General features: G+C 48.1%; 1 protein-coding gene across 1 annotated transcript; it reads left to right on the top strand.

The window, feature by feature from the left end:
• The first annotated feature begins 737 nt into the window (after window positions 1–737).
• LOC121572306 (methyl-CpG-binding domain protein 5-like) lies at window positions 738–19012 on the top strand. Its single transcript, XM_045209650.1, is given in 12 exon segments — window positions 738–1151; window positions 3196–3694; window positions 3929–4031; window positions 4865–5039; window positions 5420–6994; window positions 7032–7946; window positions 10657–10916; window positions 11187–12149; window positions 12152–12532; window positions 12739–12812; window positions 15089–15164; window positions 16060–19012. Coding segments are annotated over 11 exon segments (4716 nt in total). The 5' UTR covers window positions 738–1151; window positions 3196–3572; the 3' UTR covers window positions 16132–19012.
• Window positions 19013–19126: the final 114 nt, after the last annotated feature.

Raw genomic sequence — 19126 nt, 5'->3', positions numbered from 1 at the left:
CATAAAGAAAATTATGTACTTTTTACTCCATACATTTTCCTTGACACCCAAAAGTACTCGTTACATTTTGAATGCTTAGCAGGACAGGATAATTGTCCAATTGGATATCCATAAATAAATAAAAACTCGAACATTGTGGTTTGCTTAACATAAGGAATTTTAAGTGATTTATACTTTGACTTTGACTTTTGATGCTTAAGTATATTTAGGCAATTCCATTTACTTTTGATACTTAAGTATATTTAAAACCAAATACTTTTAGACTTTTACTCAAGTAGTATTTTACTGGGTGACTTTCACTTTTACTTGTGTCATTTTCTATTAACGTCTCTTTACTTTTACTCAAGTATGACAATTGAGTACTTTTTCCACCACTGCAGATTGGTAATTTAATTTGAAGGAATATCTGGATAGACACTTTTCTATTGTGTTGCATAACTGAGTAACATGATGTTTTTCTTGATTTTGCTCTTTGCTCTTGTCATGTCTGAGCAACACATATCCCCCCCTACTGTGCTAATGGAAAACGGGATCCTTGGGACGTCCCAATTCTGACGTCACCCCAGTAAAGTTAAAATGTAAAACGGTTAAAGTAAGGGTAAGTAACCGTAAAGGTAATGGTTTAGTTTTAGGTTTAGAGTTTCAGCTTTCGTTTTTCGGGTAGGGACGTCCCAAGGATTCCGAATTGCGCTAATCCTGTTCTCTCCTCTCATCTCATCTCATCTCATCTCATCTCTCTGCGGCGCAGGAGCAGTAAAGCGCTCCATCTTTATCCCAAGCCCAGGGAGAACCAGCCGAGACATTTCATGGGCAGGCTTTTTATTTTTATTTTTAAAGGGCCAGAAGCAAATAGGAGGGAGTTGAAATATACTATGTCAGCCACCATGGACTTTCAAGAAATCATTTGATTCTCGGAAAGATGGAGAAAACGTTTTTAAGGCTATAAGATTGGAATCTCAAAAGCTCCTGTCTCTGCAAAGCAACCCTCTGCACTGCTCAGCTATCCTTTCACTGGCCTGTGTGCCCCTGCCTCGTCCCTAGCTGGAGACGTTTCACATAGGAAAATACGCTCAACGCTCTCCAGTTACGATAAAAACTTCGACATTTCGAGTCGGGATATAATCTTTTCGTACAGTGGAATATCATTAAAGGTATGTTAATGTTTTGGAGTTTGTGTTAGATTACACGGGTATGTTTATTTCCATTTCATTTTCGGTTAACGTTAGCTACTTACTAGCGTTAGCATTCTGCTAGTTATTTAGCTTAGCTAAGTTGGTTACCTAGCCTGCCATCGACAAATGATGTTGTTTGGCGAGCTGTCTTCTAGCTAACGTTAGATAGCTAGTCAAAATCGATGGGCTAAATAAGGCCCGCTAGTAGTTGTTTTTCTTCGTTAAAACAACCGTCTTATATTGACTTTGGCTAACGTCAACATTAGACCGAAGAGTTAGCTAACTGTTAGCGAGCTAATATCAAGTGCATAGATATCACCCACCCAACTAGCAAACATTTAGATTCTTTATAACTAACGTTAACTAACTAGCTAGGCTAAGTAACGTTGGCGATCAGCTGATATGCTAGCCTAGTAGCTAGCTAGGTAGTTGGCAAGGTAGCCAACTATCTCCCTATCTAGCTAACGTTAGCTAGATAAAAAACATTGTATGTCCCCCAAAGCTAGCTAACATTATCTGGGTAGCTAGCTAGCTAACTTGTAATAATTTAGCTAGACCTTTTTGATTCTGCAGACGAAAAGGAGTGCTCTAGCTACATTAACGTTATGCTATGTGGCGCATTGGTCGAATTTGATTTGGCATTTCAGCAATAGCTTGCCATCACATATCATGGCAATTATTAACAATAACCTAGTTTTCCAGCTATACAGGTGTCTGTCTGTTTCTTCCCCATCTTCATGTGGTTGTCAGTTTAATAAGAGTTAGTGAGCTACCTGCTGTCATTTCTCAAAATATCTTGTTGAAATGCACCACTTGATTCACAGAGAGCTGTGCAATGCCATTAAGCCTGCTGTCATAAATGGGTCGTTGCTTTTCTGCAACCCAAAATGGGCCCAGTCAGGTGTCAGCCCTATGTCATTCCAGAGGTTCAACCAGTGGGTCTTTCACCAAATCAAATCCTCACACAGGAGGTTTGTCATAGATGTATGAAAAAAAGAAAGAAATGTATGCCCTCACTAACTGTACTTCGCTCTGGATAAGAGCGTCTGCTAAATGACTAAAATGTAAAAATGTATTAGTCCTGTAACACCTCCGTATTCATATTCAGTGTTTTTGGCAGGAAGATTTCCATAAAGAAGATTAGGTATTCTGTGACAGTGAATAGAGGTTTTACATAATCAACTATCATAAGTAGTAAGTAAGTAGCCTTGCACGAGCCTTGGCTTGTGCGAGTGGAACGGCTAATAGGAGCAGGAGCCTATCTCCTGTTTCTGTAGCGTGAGGCAGCTTGATGTACAAGCACACCTCCTGGACAGGACGCTAGTCTATCACAGGGCCTTACCACCCAATCTATCTCCTTAATGATGAGTGCCAAGCAGAGATGCATTTTATCCCATTTTTACACTCTTTGGTATGACTCGGCCGGGGATCGAACTCCCAACCTTCCACTCTAACCACAAGGCTACTGAGTTGGTCTCAGCTATCATAGCTACATCGTATAATACAGATCCTTCTGCTTGTTGTGACCCTGGGTGCCGCTCCACCCGTCCGACCATACCTTGACTCCAGATAGAACCTGGTGCTTGTGTCTCTCTTTAGCTCTCCCCCTCCCTCCATCCCTACACAGGGACAGTTATGAGTCAGCACACAAGGGCTTGGATTAGTAGCCTGTGGCAGTACAGCACTGATCCCTGTGACAGTCAAGGCCAAAGCATGGCCTCTCAACAATAGTAAGATCCTTGGTCTTCAGAAAACACATTTAGACCCCCCGAGTGCCACTACTATATCTTTCACAGAACTTGTCTGCAAGGAATTATTCAGTGGATCAAACTGATGTTAAATCTGCACCATTAGATAAAGGTGGGTAGGTCAGGTAGGCCTGAATTGGACATAACATGAATGTAGGCTACAATCACTGCACACACACAAACCTTTGTTTGTTGTTGCAGGTAGTTTTGTGTAAATGTTGGTTGATGTCATACAACAATGTTTTCTAATACCTTTCTTTATTTTTCCCAATCAGGAACCATGGGAATACTTCAAATAACCTGCTCCAGAAGGAATACCTAGCATGTCTTCATGAGCCACTCCTGGTTCCACCTGTGTTGCCCCAGTCTCTCTGAATCTGATTCAGTGTCTATGGCTCTGAATGACAGAGACAGATATGGAAATCTCGTTGGTGTTCAGTAGTAAAACTATGAAGGGTCTCAAAGGTTAGGATTCGCTGTGAGCTTGCCTCACATCACACGGACCCAGCCCATACTTCATCCAAATTTGAGAGTGAAGTTGTATTGTACAGCAAAGTCCTCTTTATTGGAAGACAAAGATGCCATGTACTCTGAAGTCTCTGGTTAATGTGTGATATGCTCTGAGGTGTTGTGTGCTAAACCAACTAGAACAATGAATGGAGGAAAGGACTGTAAGGGAGGGGTCTCAGAGGGGGTGGGGCATACAGCCCCTGTCCAGGTCCCTATTGGCTGGCAGCGCAAGGTGGATCCAACTAATGGAGTCCTCTACATCAGGTAAGACCCATTGCAGTGCTCTGTTTTTTGAAATGATGCCACAATAATGCACTTCTGTTTGGTTTGTAATCAACAGTCTTGGTGGCTAGAATCAACTCTCCAACCTGTGTGTGTGTTTCTTTCGGAGAGGTTGGGATAAAGCACAAGATAAATGTCCTTATTGGACAGTCATGTATATTGGACAATAAATGTTTTTATTTTAACATGATCCTTTGTTTGGTTTGTAACCTCCAGTCCTAGTGGCTCGGTGCTGTCCTGTCTAGACCGGGTGAAGAGCTACTTGCTTACAGACGGGACCTGCAAATGCGGCTTGGAGTGCCCGCTCATCCTCCCAAAGGTACGTTAACTAACCGTGTTGTTGGTTGTCGCGTCTGTCTGTCTAAGCCTTTAGCTAACCTCAATTGACTCTGAATGCCTAGCTGCCAAAGAAGCACTACACAAAGCTTGAAGGGATACTTTGGGATGTTGGCAACGCGGCCCTTTATCTACTTCCCCAGAGTCAGATCAACTCGTGGAGACCATTTTTATGTCTCTGTGTCCAGTATGAAGGAAGTTAGAGGTAGTTTCGCAAGCCAATGCTAACTAGCGTTAGCACAATGATTTGATGTCTATGGGTAACTGCTAGCAGATACCCATAGACTTCCATTCATTGCGCTAAAGCTAGTTAGCAATTGCGCTAGTAATCAACTTCCTTCAAACCGCACGCAGAGAAATAAAAATGGTATACACAAGTTTATCAGACTGGGGAAGTATCTGGCCTCATTGCCAAAATCCCGAAGTATTCCTTTAAGGGTAGAGATTAAGATTTACTCCTGAGTGATCCAAAGAACAGTTTTGTTAAACCCAGGTATTCAATTAAACTGAGGTTGTTTTTCCACATATAGTAACCTACATTTTCTTCTTAATTTATCATTTTTTTGTGTGTTGCGTTATATTGAAACGGAGACGTGCAGGTCACTGCGTTCATATGCAAGGCAAGGCCAATATGTATTCATATGCAAATGTAGTGTAGGCTTCTGGAGAAGCAGGAGGCTTGGAGGAGGATATGACAAGACAAGTAGTGGACATTCCCTTTTTACTGGTCTTTACCTTATGTACGTCCTTGTGGATAAACCCCCTCCTTTCACCAAGACAGGTCAGGTAACAGAGAGCTTACTCTCCTCTCCTCAGGTGTTTAGCTTTGATCCGGGGGCTGCCGTTAAACAGAGGACGGCGGAGGACGTGAGGGCAGATGAAGACGTCACCAAGCTGTGTATCCACAAGAGAAAGCTGCTGGCTGTGGCCACGCTACACAAGAGTATGACGCTACCGCACCCTGCTCTGACTCTTACCAGTCCTGTTGGAGGTACAAGTATGTTTTGGTTGTTTTCCAATGATCAACTTCTCAAAGATTTCAGACTGTTTCATGGGTGATACACTTTCAATGTTTTAAAGCTGGAGTCTGTGATGGTGAAACTGCTACGTCTGTTTGCGATATTACAACAACAAAGAAGTTGCTTCAAACAACAAACACAGTTTATTTCACTCTTGACAACATTGCACATCTTTGTATGTGCGATAGAACAATCAAGTATTTTTTTTACTGCCTTTTTTTAACCACAATGCTGGAAGCTCCTCTGTTCCGTTTCATCAACAACAACAATAACAAATGTGCTAAGGCAAACAGTGGTGCTGTTTCCTCTATTGCAGATTTCAGCTTTAACATTTCACCTATCTTCCCCCCAGGTTCAACATCTATGGTCCCGTCACATTCCACGAATCCACGAGCAATACGGAATAAATCCCACGAGTCCCTGCTACCCAACTCTGTGGTTCCGAACTGCAAGAACCCTTTCAAAATGATGATGGTGGCTGCAGCAGGTCAGCGGCACTTTCCCCAAGAGCTAGGAGGTCCACCCCAGCAGCAGGAGCTGTACCCTGGCTATCTCAACAGACAACGGAGACTGAGCAGTGAGCCTGGGCCCAGGTCTTCGTACCGCTCTGGCTATGGTAGCATGCTGAGTCCAGGGGGCCCCGGCTCTCAGCTCTATGGGCCCGGGGACGGGTCACCACTCTCCCCTAGCCTCAGGTCTGATCCTCTGGGGAGCCCAGATGGGTTTAGAAACAACCCCTGTGGCTTCCCTGGAGCCAACAACTCCAGCCCCATCCACGGGGGCAACAGGATGCCTCTCTCCCCACCAGGGATGCTCCTCCACGGCTCTCCGGCTGGGGCCCAGACGTCCTGCGCTATGGCAGGAAGGACTAGCACGCCCCTCTCCCCTACCGCCACTGTCAAAAGCCCAGTGATGATGAAGAAGCCTGTGTGTAACTTCCCCGGACCCCCCAGTATGGATATGCCCATACGAGCACCGTTTCACCACAAAACACAGCCCGGCGCCCCACACCCTGGCCCTCCGTCTGCCATACCTCCCTCCTGCACCCTCCAGAAAAATCTGCTGACCTCTGAAAAGGACCCGTTAGGCATCCTAGATCCCATCCCCAGCAAGCCTAGCATCAGTATCAGCCAGACAAACTCCAACTTCCAACCTAGTGTCCACTCCTCTCAGGTACAAATGATGAATGTAAACATTAACAACCACCCTCCTCCTGCCGTCGTCCCCTTGCCAAGCAACCTCCCTCTCCCCACTGTCAAACCCGGCCCAGTGGGCCACACTCACGGAGGCCACATGCAGAGGACTCAACAGCAGACCTCCATAACCTCCATGTCCCCCTCTCCCATCACCTCCCCAGTCCACATGTCAGGCCCTGTCCTGGGCAGCAGGATGGAGGCCTCCCCCCAGCGCTCCCGCTCCTCCTCCACCTCCTCGGACCACGGGAGCTTTGCCATGCCCTCAGGCCCCAGTCAGGGTCCGTGTGGTGGGATGAAAGCTCCTCCTCGCTCCCCCCAGTCCTCCATGGGCTCTCCCTGGCCCACCATGCCCGTTAACATGCCCTCTAGCCCCTCCTCTGCCAAGCCTGACTCACACCCACTCCACCAGTACAAAGACCTACCCAGTCAGCTGCTGGTTGGGATGAGTAACCAGAACGCCATCAACACCCAGCACAACAACCCCGGCATGTACCCCCCTGCCACCTCCTCTGGCCCCTCCATCGCTGCTCCTCACCAGGCCCAGAACCAGAAGGGCCAGAACCACCCAGGTCTGTTAGGGATGCCCCTGAACCAGATCCTGAACCAGCAGAACGCTGCCTCCTTCCCCGCCAGCAGCCTACTGTCAGCAGCAGCCAAAGCACAGCTAGCAAATCAAAACAAACATGGTGACAACAGCAGTGAGCCTGGCGGTGGAGGTGGTGGTATGGGGGGTGGAGGCCCAGGTAGGGTTGATGGGTAGTAGTGGAGTTGGGCATCCCACTGGCCCTCTCAGTGGCACTCGAAGTGGCATAGAGGGGCACAGTAGCAGCACTTTAAACCCCATGCTTCCCCCTAACTCCACCATGCTGATGCCCTCCATTGCGGAAGCAGCAGCAGGGGGTCAGAGCGGTCGAGCTGCCCTCCGGGACAAGCTCATGGCCCAGCAGAGAGACAGAGGAGACCCCCTGGTCCGTAAGCGCAAGCAGCAGCCGTCAGGCCCCCCACCGCCCAACAACACCCTCAACCACCACGACAGCATGGTCTTCAACATGCTCAACAAGCCCCCTAACATGGGTGGAGGTCCAGGTCCCAGGCTACCGCCACCAAGCTCAGCAGAACAGCTGAGGAAAGTGGCACGGCTTGGGTGCCTACCGCCCAACACCTCCATGGCCCAGCTGCTTCAGTCCATGAGCAACCACAACAACCACCATAACCGGTACCAAGGTCCTGTAGGCCCCCCAAGCCCTGGTCAGATGCACTACAGTGATGGGGCTGGGGTCATGCCTCCTGGAGCCTCCCAGCAGCAGCAGAACCTACTGGCCCAACAGAGGATGCTAGGCCAAGGGGAGGGTCAAGGTATGTTCTGCCAGAGTATGGACTCTGGAGGCCCTCATTCTCACGGCCCTCGGTTCCCAGGGTTGATGAACCAGATCCAGGCCAATTCATTGGTGAACTGTGTCCCTCTGGGGCCCGGTGGACAAGTGGGCCTTGGCCCTGGGAACATGCCCCTGAGCCACCACCCCAACACTAACCCACCACCACTGTCCCACCCGTCTCACCCTAGTCAACATCCACATCAACAGCAGCACAGCCACCTTCACGCTGCACTGGGACGGACTAGTATGTCAGGAATGTCACTCGGCAACAATGATGGGAGTTGTGGTCAAACCATCTCTGAGCCAGGTGAGACACTAACAGAAACACACACTTTGTTTGTTCGATGAGCTTTGCCCTGATGGTGTCAGAGTTTGGTAAATTCACCCAGATGGCTTTTGAGTTGAACGACAGTCTTAATCTCTCGTAGAGAGTGTACGTTGAGAGGCTGGCCCTCGTGTTTGTGTAATCATTCAGGCTTCTCTCTTTTTATTAGCATGCTAGCTGCAAGTTCAGTGCTCAGCTCAGTGGCAGAATACTGAATGAAAACATATCTTTTTTTCTCCCTCCTTTTAAGAAAATAAATCTCTAGGCCAGATATAGTGAAGAGCTGGCTGGTAGCTATAGTAACGCTTGGTTCTGAATGGAGGCCTGGGTGAAGCCTTTGGAGAAGGGTTGTATTCCTCCAGTAGTCCTAGTATGTGTATATGCTCTGATATAGGCCTAACTGGATAGATAGTTGTTTTTCCTTCGGCCCACTGTGTTGAACTTGGCTGTATTTGGCCTGCTGTTGTGTGAACACTATAGCAGGAAGCAGTGCTAGAGTCTATAAGATACGGGATATGTTTGTCTTTATGTAGGCTAGCTCAGCAAGCCTAGCAGCTATCTTTAATCTCTTTGTGGAATGCTAGCCCATCTCCGTAGATGCGTTCATTCCAACCAAACACTTATCTTCCCCTACCTCATGCCCAGGCAGCTCCCCCACCCCAGCCACCACCCCAATCCCACCATCCAAGCATCCAGCCCTGCCTCTGACCCCATCCCCATCCCCCGGCTGGGCCGTTAAATCACGTCCCTCCCCTTCCTCAACCCCCAGCCTTCTCCCAGGTTGCCAGCTCTGAAATAAGCCATGGCTCAGACAGCACCACCAATCATCACACCGTTCCCATAGCAACCTCCCCTGCAACCATCATCACTATATCATAGCAGGGCAGCTGCCTTGGCTGAGCCCTGGTGAGGCTAGTGTGAGAGGACAGGAGAGGCGGAGGACAGGAGAGGAGCTAGTGAGGAGGAGAGGAGCGAGTGAGAGAGAGGAGGAGAGGAGCTAGTGAGGCGAGTGAGAGGAGGAGAGGAGCGAGTGAGGGGAGGAGCGAGTGAGGGGAGGAGCGAGTGAGGGGAGGAGCGAGTGAGGAGAGGAGAGGAGCGAGTGAGGAGAGGAGAGAAGCTAGTGAGAGGAGCGAGTGAGAGAGAGGAGGAGAGCAGCTAGTGAGAGGAGGAGAAGATCTAGTGAGAGGCTCTAGTGAGGAGCTGGAGAGGAGAGGAGCTAGTGAGGAGAGGAGCTAGTGAGAGGAGGAGAGGAGCTAGTGAGAGGAGGAGAGGAGCTAGTGAGAGGAGGGAGGAGCTAGTGAGAGGAGGAGAGGAGCTAGTGAGAGGAGGGAGGAGCTAGTGAGAGGAGGGAGAGGAGCTAGTGAGAGGAGGAGAGGAGCTAGTGAGAGGAGGAGAGGAGCTAGTGAGAGGAGGAGAGGAGCTAGTGAGAGGCTCTAGTGAGGAGAGGAGAGGAGCTAGTGAGAGGAGGAGAGGAGCTAGTGAGAGGAGGAGAGGAGCTAGTGAGAGGAGGAGAGGAGCTAGTGAGAGGATCTAGTGAGAGGAGGAACTGAAAGAGACCAGTGAGGAGTGGAGCACAGGACTAGAGCCTAAACCAGCGGGCTTTCCAGCTAGCTATAGAGCACTGCAACAGCTGCTCCAGTCACTGCCAGCCGCAGGTCTACAGCTGCTCCAGTCACTGCCAGCCACAGGACTACAGCTGCTCCAGTCACTGCCAGCCGCAGGTCTACAGCTGCTCCAGTCACTGCCAGCCGCAGGTCTACAGCTGCTCCAGTCACTGCCAGCCACAGGTCTACAGCTGCTCCAGTCACTGCCAGCCACAGGTCTACAGCTGCTCCAGTCACTGCCAGCCGCAGGTCTACAGCTGCTCCAGTCACTGCCAGCCACAGGTCTACAGCTGCTCCAGTCACTGCCAGCCGCAGGTCTACAGCTGCTCCAGTCACTGCCAGCCGCAGGTCTACAGCTGCTCCAGTCACTGCCAGCCGCAGGTCTACAGCTGCTCCAGTCACTGCCAGCCACAGGACTACAGCTGCTCCAGTCACTGCCAGCCGCAGGTCTACAGCTGCTCCAGTCACTGCCAGCCGCAGGGCAACAGCTGCTCCAGTCACTGCCAGCCACAGGGCTACAGCTGCTCCAGTCACTGCCAGCCACAGGTCTACAGCTGCTCCAGTCACTGCCAGCCACAGGACTACAGCTGCTCCAGTCACTGCCAGCCACAGGGCTCGTCTCCCTGACACACACACCATCTCCAAGAATCTCTTTCTCTTTCAATCTCGGCCGTCGGCACCACATTTAATGCAAGACTTTTGGTATGGTTGTAAAAGTGTATTCGTTCAATGACAAGAATTTCCATCTTCCCACTCCTCTTCCATCATTTTGCTCATATGTCCTTTGTGACATCAGGAGTAGAATTGTGCTGACTCACTCATTAATTCATGATGATATTATTCATATTGATAAGGAAAAATAGACCTTGACATTTGGAGACGGGTATATCTTGTGTATACTGTGAGACGGTACGATACAGTTTTACAAGTTTCAAATGATTCTTTCCACCAATAAGGACTCCTGTCTTGTTGTCAGTCAGAGTATTGATTTCCCCCTCTGACCTGTCTGTCCTCCCCAGGCAGTTAAGGGGTGCAATTTCCCTGATTTGAAAATAACAATGAACAGTATTATTCTTCCACCCCAACAGGAGACCCATCTAACCTAGTAAACTGCAGTATGGGCAACATGGCCAGCCTCCAGCCCCACGTCATCAACAGCTCCAGCAGTGGTGGTGGTACCAAGGTGTTCCAGCAGCATCAGGCCCAGCAGCAGCAGCTTCATCAGGGCATTCAGCGGGCCATGCAGGGCCTCCCTCCTGGCTACCACAGCTCACAGCAACCTGGCTTCCCTGAGAACAACAACTCCTCCAACTCCCACCCTATGGCCTGCCTCTTCCAGAACTTCCAGGTTAGTCTGTCTATTTGAAGGGTGTGTTCAGTGACGCGAAACAGCTCTGAACGTTGCAGATAGAAATAGAATGAATAGAGCTGACAAGATTCTCTGATTCACTACTGGCGGATGATCTACACGGTACATTTCTGTAACATTTCTGTAACATTCCATCCTCCTGAAAAGGACCCCAGTTGTTGTTCCTTGTGGATTCTCTGACATGCTAGGAGTGATGATGTCACATTTCCCCTTTTCATCTGGATGAATTTTACGTCTGTCTTGTTTCAGGACCGTTTGCTAGACAACAGCATATCAGTCACTCACTCACAGATGATCGCTCAGTCTGGTATGACATCACTTCCTGAGTCTCAGGGGATGCTGTCACACCCCCAGTTTGGTGTCGGCCAACGGGAGATGCAGCAGACGCAGGGAGAGGGGCTACCCCCAGGGATGCACGGCCCTGATAGGCTACCCAGCGGAGGGGTGGAGTCCGTAGACGCCATCTACAGGGCTGTGGTGGATGCTGCCAGTAAAGGAATGCATGTAGTCATCACCACCACGGTTAGTGGCACTACCCAGTCCAGCCCTGTACCCACTCTCAGCACCATGAGTGCCTTCACCAACTCCGTAGGGGAGCCGGTCAGCATCAACCACAACCTCCCACACAGCCATGCTGCAGTCAGCCATAGTGGCCACCGGGTGGCGCACCAGGATGGGGAGCAGACACCGACCCTGAGCCAACAGCCCAGCTCCAGGCAGGTTAGAGCAGGACGGCCCCGGAAGAACTCTGGTCAGGGGAAGAGTAATGTTAGCATCCCCGAGGGTCAGGGAGCACTTCCAGAGGCCCCCCACCAGGACTACTTCAGATCCCCAGACCATGGCACCCCCAGGGGGCAGTGGGAAGGCGAGACCGGGCACCCTGGAAGTCTGGACGGAGGTCACACGGCGTGGGGCGGTGAGGAGTTCCTAGAGTGTTCCACTCATGTACGGAGCAGCCCCTGTATGGAGAGACCTGGGAGTCTAGCTCCTGCACCCCCCTGTCCAGCCGACAGCGGCCCCCACGAAGGTCACCACCACTCTCTCCCCATCCCCTCAGACAAGGCCTTCCTGGAGGATGGATTCAACCGCTTCAACAACTGCAACCGGACGGCCGTGAACATCATCAACTACAAAGAGAGGTTGGATCAGACTGTGGAGAGATGCGCCCATATGAACGGAGGTGGCGTCGGACCCCCCAGGTCCAGTTCTCTCTCCGGGGGTACGGTGTTTCCGACCCCCTCGGCCCCCCTAGACAGGGAGACCTAACCGGGGACGACCAGTCTCCCAGCTCCTCCACCAGCCTGGAGGGTCCGTTGGTTAAAGAGTACGTGGGCCACTACAACGGTCACTTCAACGGAGGCTGTGCCCCCAGCCCATCTGACACCAAGTCCCTGAGCAGCGAGGAGGACCTGAGGCACCCGGACAGCCCCTCGTCAGAGATGCTCCACTATAGACCCAGGACGTTTAACATGGGGGATCTGGTCTGGGGACAGGGCTTTAAAGGGTTCCCGTCCTGGCCTGGTAAACTGGCAGGGGAGGAGGCGGGGCACAACCATCACCACCATGCCAGCCTGCAGCTCAGAGAGGAGAGTAAGGTGAGATATCAGGACCGACTCTGGTCTCTTCTTTCATGATTGACTTTAACTGAAAGTAACTGTGGGAGAACACTACTTCTGAGTGATGGGACTTAGTCAGGCTTTAGGTCCTATTATTAGACAGAACACAATGTCTGACATCTGTTATTACCCCAGGTGGAGCCAGAGAAGCTGGAAACACTATCTGACATCTGTTATTACCCCAGGTGGAGCCAGAGAAGCTGAAGACTCTAACACATGACCTGGAGGCCCTGGACAGAGCGACCAAGAGGAACAGAAAGTAAGTTATATTGTTGTAGGATGTATGGTACTGTACATGTTGTGATTATCTACATCAGTGTGTATGTGGAACTACTTTCTCCTGTGTTTAAAAGAGACATTGCTTTTCGATAAACGGAAGTGTTTTTTTTTGTTGCTCCATTTGAAGAATGGAAGTCCATCCCACCATCCATTCTAGAATGTTGATGGGCCAGGCTAGTTCCACGTCCCGGCTGGCTAGTTCCACGTCCCGGCTGGCTAGTTCCACGTCCCGGCTGGCTAGTTCCACGTCCCGGCTGGCTAGTTCCACGTCCCGGCTGGCTAGTTCCACGTCCCGGCTGGCTAGTTCCACGTCCCGGCTGGCTGGGTCCACGCCCCCGCTGGCCACTTCCACGCCTCGGCTGGCTAGTTCCACGTCCCGGCTGGCTAGTTCCACACCCCGGCTGGCTAGTTCCACACCCCGGCTGGCTGGGTCCATCCCGGCTGGCTGCTCTCAGTATCGAGGAGTGGTTAATAGCACCTGCCTGTACTCTCTGTCCCACTCTGCAGCCATTTGACCATGTCTGCGTCCCAAATGGCTCCCTATTTAATGCACCACTTTTGAGCCCTGGTCAGAAGTACTGCACTAAATAGGGAATAGGGTGTTTTTGGGATGCACCCTGTGTGCCTGCTGCTTCCCTGGTGCTGCCCTGGCTGGCTAGTCATTATCCCCTGGAGCTGCCCTGGCTGGCTAGTCATTATCCCCTGGTGCTGCCCTGGCTGGCTAGTCATTATCCCCTGGAGCTGCCATGGCTGGCTAGTCATTATCCCCTGGTGATGCCCTGGCTGGCTAGTCATTATCCCCTGGTGATGCCCTGGCTGGCTAGTCATTATCCCCTGGTGATGCCCTGGCTGGCTAGTCATTATCCCCTGGTGATGCCCTGGCTGGCTAGTCATTATCCCCTGGTGATGCCCTGGCTGGCTAGTCATTATCCTCCGGTGATGCCCTGGCTGGCTAGTCATTATCCCCGGTGATGCCCTGGCTGGCTAGTCATTATCCCCTGGTGATGCCCTGGCTGGCTAGTCATTATCCCCTGGTGATGCCCTGGCTGGCTAGTCATTATCCCCTGGTGATGCCCTGGCTGGCTAGTCATTATCCTCCGGTGATACCCTGGCTGGCTAGTCATTATCCTCCGGTGCTGCCCTTGCTGGCTAGTCATTATCCCCTGGTGCTGCCCTTGCTGGCTAGTCATTATCCCCTGGTGATGCCCTGGCTGGCTAGTCATTATCCCCTGGTGATGCCCTGGCTGGCTAGTCATTATCCCCTGGTGATGCCCTGGCTGGCTAGTCATTATCCCCTGGTGATGCCCTGGCTGGCTAGTCATTATCCCCTGGTGATGCCCTGGCTGGCTAGTCATTATCCCCTGGTGATACCCTGGCTGGCTAGTCATTATCCTCCGGTGATGCCCTGGCTGGCTAGTCATTATCCCCTGGTGATGCCCTGGCTGGCTAGTCATTATCCCCTGGTGATGCCCTGGCTGGCTAGTCATTATCCCCTGGTGATGCCCTGGCTGGCTAGTCATTATCCCCTGGTGATGCCCTGGCTGGCTAGTCATTATCCCCTGGTGATGCCCTGGCTGGCTAGTCATTATCCTCCGGTGATGCCCTGGCTGGCTAGTCATTATCCCCCAGTGATGCCCTGGCTGGCTAGTCATTATCCCCCGGTGATGCCCTGGCTGGCTAGTCATTATCCCATGGTGATGCCCTGGCTGGCTAGTCATTATCCCCTGGTGATGCCCTGGCTGGCTAGTCATTATCCCCTGGTGATGCCCTGGCTGGCTAGTCATTATCCCCTGGTGATGCCCTGGCTGGCTAGTCATTATCCCCCGGTGATGCCCTGGCTGGCTAGTCATTATCCCCCGGTGATGCCCTGGCTGGCTAGTCATTATCCCATGGTGATGCCCTCATCCTGCAGTACAATTACTACTGAAGATTAAAAACCTCCACTACTCCTGTTCTCACACACACACACACACACACGCAGCGCTTACCTCACCTTAGGAGCTGTTCTCCCTCACAACTGGATCTCCCTCTCCTCAATGTTCTGTCAAATGTACCTGGACCACAGTGAGGCACATTGCTTACAGCTCATGTTATAATTGCATACATTATCCTTCCGTAGCAGGAGGCAGAGTTGAAAAGATCTAAGGCCAAGAGATTATTCATATAATTGTCCAAAGTGAAAAAGAAAATGCTGAGTGTTTAGGTTTAGGACTTATTTATGTTTCTGAAGCATGATTTTTTCATTGTTCCCAACAGAGCTGGGAAGTTGAATAATCATTTAGAAGCTGCTATACATGAGGCCATGAGTGAGCTGGACAAGATGTCAGGGACTGTGAGTATACAATATTACAACTCCATGCTCTCCCAGAAGGCCTCTCCTCTTCTCTCTCCCCCTCATCCTCTCCTGTCTCCCGTCTCCCTCTCCTCTCCTCTGTCTCCCTCTCCTCTCCCTCTCCTCTGTGTCACCCACCTCTTTCTCTCCCCTCTCCTCTCCCTTACCTCCACTACCCCTCTCCCCTCTCCTCTCCCTTACCTCCACTACCCCTCTCCCCTCTCCTCTCCCCCTCCACTACCCCTCTCCTCTCTCCTCTCCCTCTCTCCTCTCCCTCTCTAGACTGTCCCACAGGCTAAGCTGAGCAGAGCTAAGACTACAGCCACTGTTGATCCAAGGGCTGTCTCTGTGTCAGCCGGGAGACACCACACACACACACACACACACACACACACACACACACACACACACACACACCCAGTCAGAGGATTACATAAACAAGATGAAACAGCCCCTCAACCAGCACCACATTTCAATTTGAAAAGGATTCACTGTGCTGTTAATGCATCTTGCAGCCTTTCCTCTTAATTCAGACAGGCTGAATATGAAATCAGACACTTTCAGCGGAGAAGAGGACAGCGTGAGCTTTGTCAGATTAGGATGTGGTCTTTTGGAGTAATGTCTGAACTCGTGCTATGAAACACTGTAGAATATACACTACTACCTGCACAAGCCAACAGAGACTGGGTTGTTTGCTTGAAAAGCACTGGATGATGCTGTGGCATGGATTAATACGTCTTCTATTAAGTATTTTCTGTCCTCAGGTTAAAGGTTAAGGCTGAAAGTTAAGTGTTATTTAAATGTTAGGGTTAGTGGAAAATGTTATGGTTAGGGTTAAATTAGAGCCCTAAGTTATGCATTAATATGTACTGTATTATGTCTTCTCTGTCCTCAGGTTCATCAGATCCCTTCCAGAGATAGACAGGTGAAGCTGCCCAAGCCCAAGAGGAGAAAGATCTCCAGATAACATTGAATGTGTTTGGTCATCTAATAACAGTCCAGTACCTAGCCAGTACCCAGCCTTGGAACAACGGTTCAGACCGCCGCACCGCGACCTTTGAACTCCAACCAGGTGCTACAATATGGATAGTAGTGGTACATTATCGTCCCACGACCTCCCTAACTGACTGACATTGAAGGTGCTGGAAAAGCCAATCAAAAATATTACAGTTTTAAATTTCAACTGTAAAAAACGACGGTTGTAATTTGTCTACAGCTAGCTGAATGATAACTGTTTTTTTTCTAGAATAACATATTTTAAAAAACTGATAGAGAAAAAAAAATACTACATTTTAAAGAAAATAGACAGTCCAAATATTTCTGATACATTTTCAATATGTACATAGGTAATACGGAAGATTTCATGAATATGAAGAAACGGATGTAAAAATTGTACAATGGTAATGTACAACATACTTAATAATGCACATTTGAACTTGTATTGTACAAAGCGGCAGCAGAAGAAGTGCACCAATGTCTTGGTTTTTATTCAATACATACACAGTCATTATGACTGTATGCATAGGACAAATAAAGACTAGATACAACCTAAAGCTTTTATATGGTTATCTTATAGACATGCTGTTTATTATATTGAATAGCAGGGTCCGTATTCACAAAGCATTCCAGGAGTAGGCGTGCTGATCTCGGATCAGTTTAACTGTTTAGATTATAATGAATAAGATTACATAGGGGGGAGACCTGCTACGAGATCATCACTGGCAGTAGGATCAGCTGATCTGGGATCAGGTCCCCCCCCCTGTCCACATAATCTTGTTCATTAGGATCTACAAGGCTAAACTGATCCTAGTTCAGCACTCCAACTCTGAGATGCTTTATGAATACAGGCCCAGGAGAACCAGGCATTACTTCAACACCACTAAGTGTTCGTTCATTTCTATATGTTTAAAAACAGAATGAACTTTACCAGCTGAAAGGCTTTCTGTTTCCAATCTACGGTACTATAGAAAAAGGGGATGATTAGAATTAGAAGGAAGAATCATTCTAATTCTATGATGTCAGCCTAATAAAACCACAGACCAAGTTGTCTAATACCATTCAGCTGTTTATGCGCAATTACATTTTCTTTTTGATGTGATTTGTTATTTTTCTTAATATCATTTTCAAATAGTGTCATCATTTTATCAGACAGCTATAGCTTTAGATAGTAACCAACCTTGAAACGCATAGATGCAGTATATTATTATGTCGTAAGTGTGGGATTGTGAAAATAACACTAACTGCCTGAGGTGAAATGGTGGAAAGAGTTAATCCTACAATTAGGGGCCTTATGTGTAGTTTATTTGTTATAAATTATTTATGTACAGTATTTCATATTTATTTTAAGCTTTACAATGTTCTAGATGGCAATAATACTACCAAGAGTTAAAAACTCTAAGCCTTATGTGTTTGTCTTTTACACAGGAATAGCCCAAATACTGTATTCATTTTAACCTGACTGTTTTCCAGTTTGATTTAAAACGTGCTTTTTGGATCCCTTAACGTTGTGTACTATTGTTTTTTCCAGTTCTGCTAGCTATTTCTTATTTAGTTTTGTTACAGTAGACCATGTTAACATGTCCTGAAGATGTCATTGACTGCCTCCTAGAAAGTGAAGGTTGCGTATCTCCAGAGTCTGTCTCGGGACCATGCTATTTATAAGCAGAAGCATGTCTGAAAAGCCTTCACTATATATTTAGACAGCATTCTGTCTTTAAAAAAAAAAAAATCCAGAATCAACTTTTAAACAACGTAAATTGTCATTTAAAATCAGCGCAGTTAGTATGATAATCGTTTTTTAAGGAATAGGAGAAATGTTTAACATCGATAATATGCAGTATGTTATCTTAGTATGGAAAGAAATGTGATAATTTGGCCCTTCTGTCACAGGGTTGGTTACATTGGTGGAAGAAAAAAAATCACTACTGAATAGAATATCAAAAGAAGTTTGTTCATTGGAGACTGTCCAAATATATACAACTGTTTCACTACATTTGTGCTGATGAGATTTGGATGCTTTTTATGGCCCCATTGGAAACAGAATTGTTATATTCACTACAGTGTGTCATGTGCAATACAAATAAGTTACATCATTAAATCAACTTCAGAACGTCCATCTTTTTTTTTAAATGTAAACGTTCATGTTACAAACCATGTCTAGATGGATCAACTGTAATTCACTCCAGCCAGAAGTATTTTACACTACTTCTAGAAAAGTATTCATGCTTTTCACAAATACTCTTGAGAGCAGTCGAGAGAATACATGAACTCTTTCGGTAAAGTTCATTCTGTCCTTGTGCGATGACATAGAGACCCAGTCAGTCTCATGTTCAAACCCCATGTTGTATAATGTCTTTCACTTTTACCTTTCTGTTGTCTGCAGTCGGTCAAAGCAGTTATGGTCAGTGCAGTCCAATTTCTTCACATGCGTGTGAATGTTCTTTTTTGAGATCAGTGTGTGTGTTCTGTTCTTACCCTTGCTTGCTCTTTGAATCTTATTTGTGTGTTATTATCAACATGTTGCTGTTGTCAGTGTTGGTTTTTCCACATGTAACTAAGTGTATGTTTTGTCACTAATATATATATATATATATATACTTTACAAAAGTAGACTACTTTGTAAAGTATGTTGTGCACTTGATTTCATTTGTTGCATTGTGGGTGCTAGGAAAAATAGTGTGAAGTCCATAATTCCTCATTGTTTGGCGTTTTTCTATGATTTCATGTAAGCAGCAGTTTTTATTTTGTAAATATTGTAAACATTACAGGTCATATACAGTGATGGAACATTTGAACAATGTTGCACAGATGTTTAAGATATTAAAAACTGGTCACTCCTACTTGAATTATTTGGCATTTAAGGGCACTCTTCTTCACTCTTGTTATTTCACTTTTATGTCCAGATTTTTACTAATACACATACTGTTTTAAAGTTCATGCACATCCAATTATCACATGCTATC

Source organism: Coregonus clupeaformis, chromosome 30 (assembly GCF_020615455.1).
Source record: "Coregonus clupeaformis isolate EN_2021a chromosome 30, ASM2061545v1, whole genome shotgun sequence".
Taxonomy (NCBI): Eukaryota; Metazoa; Chordata; class Actinopteri; order Salmoniformes; family Salmonidae; genus Coregonus; species Coregonus clupeaformis.
This window is presented reverse-complemented; position numbering and strand designations above follow the sequence as displayed.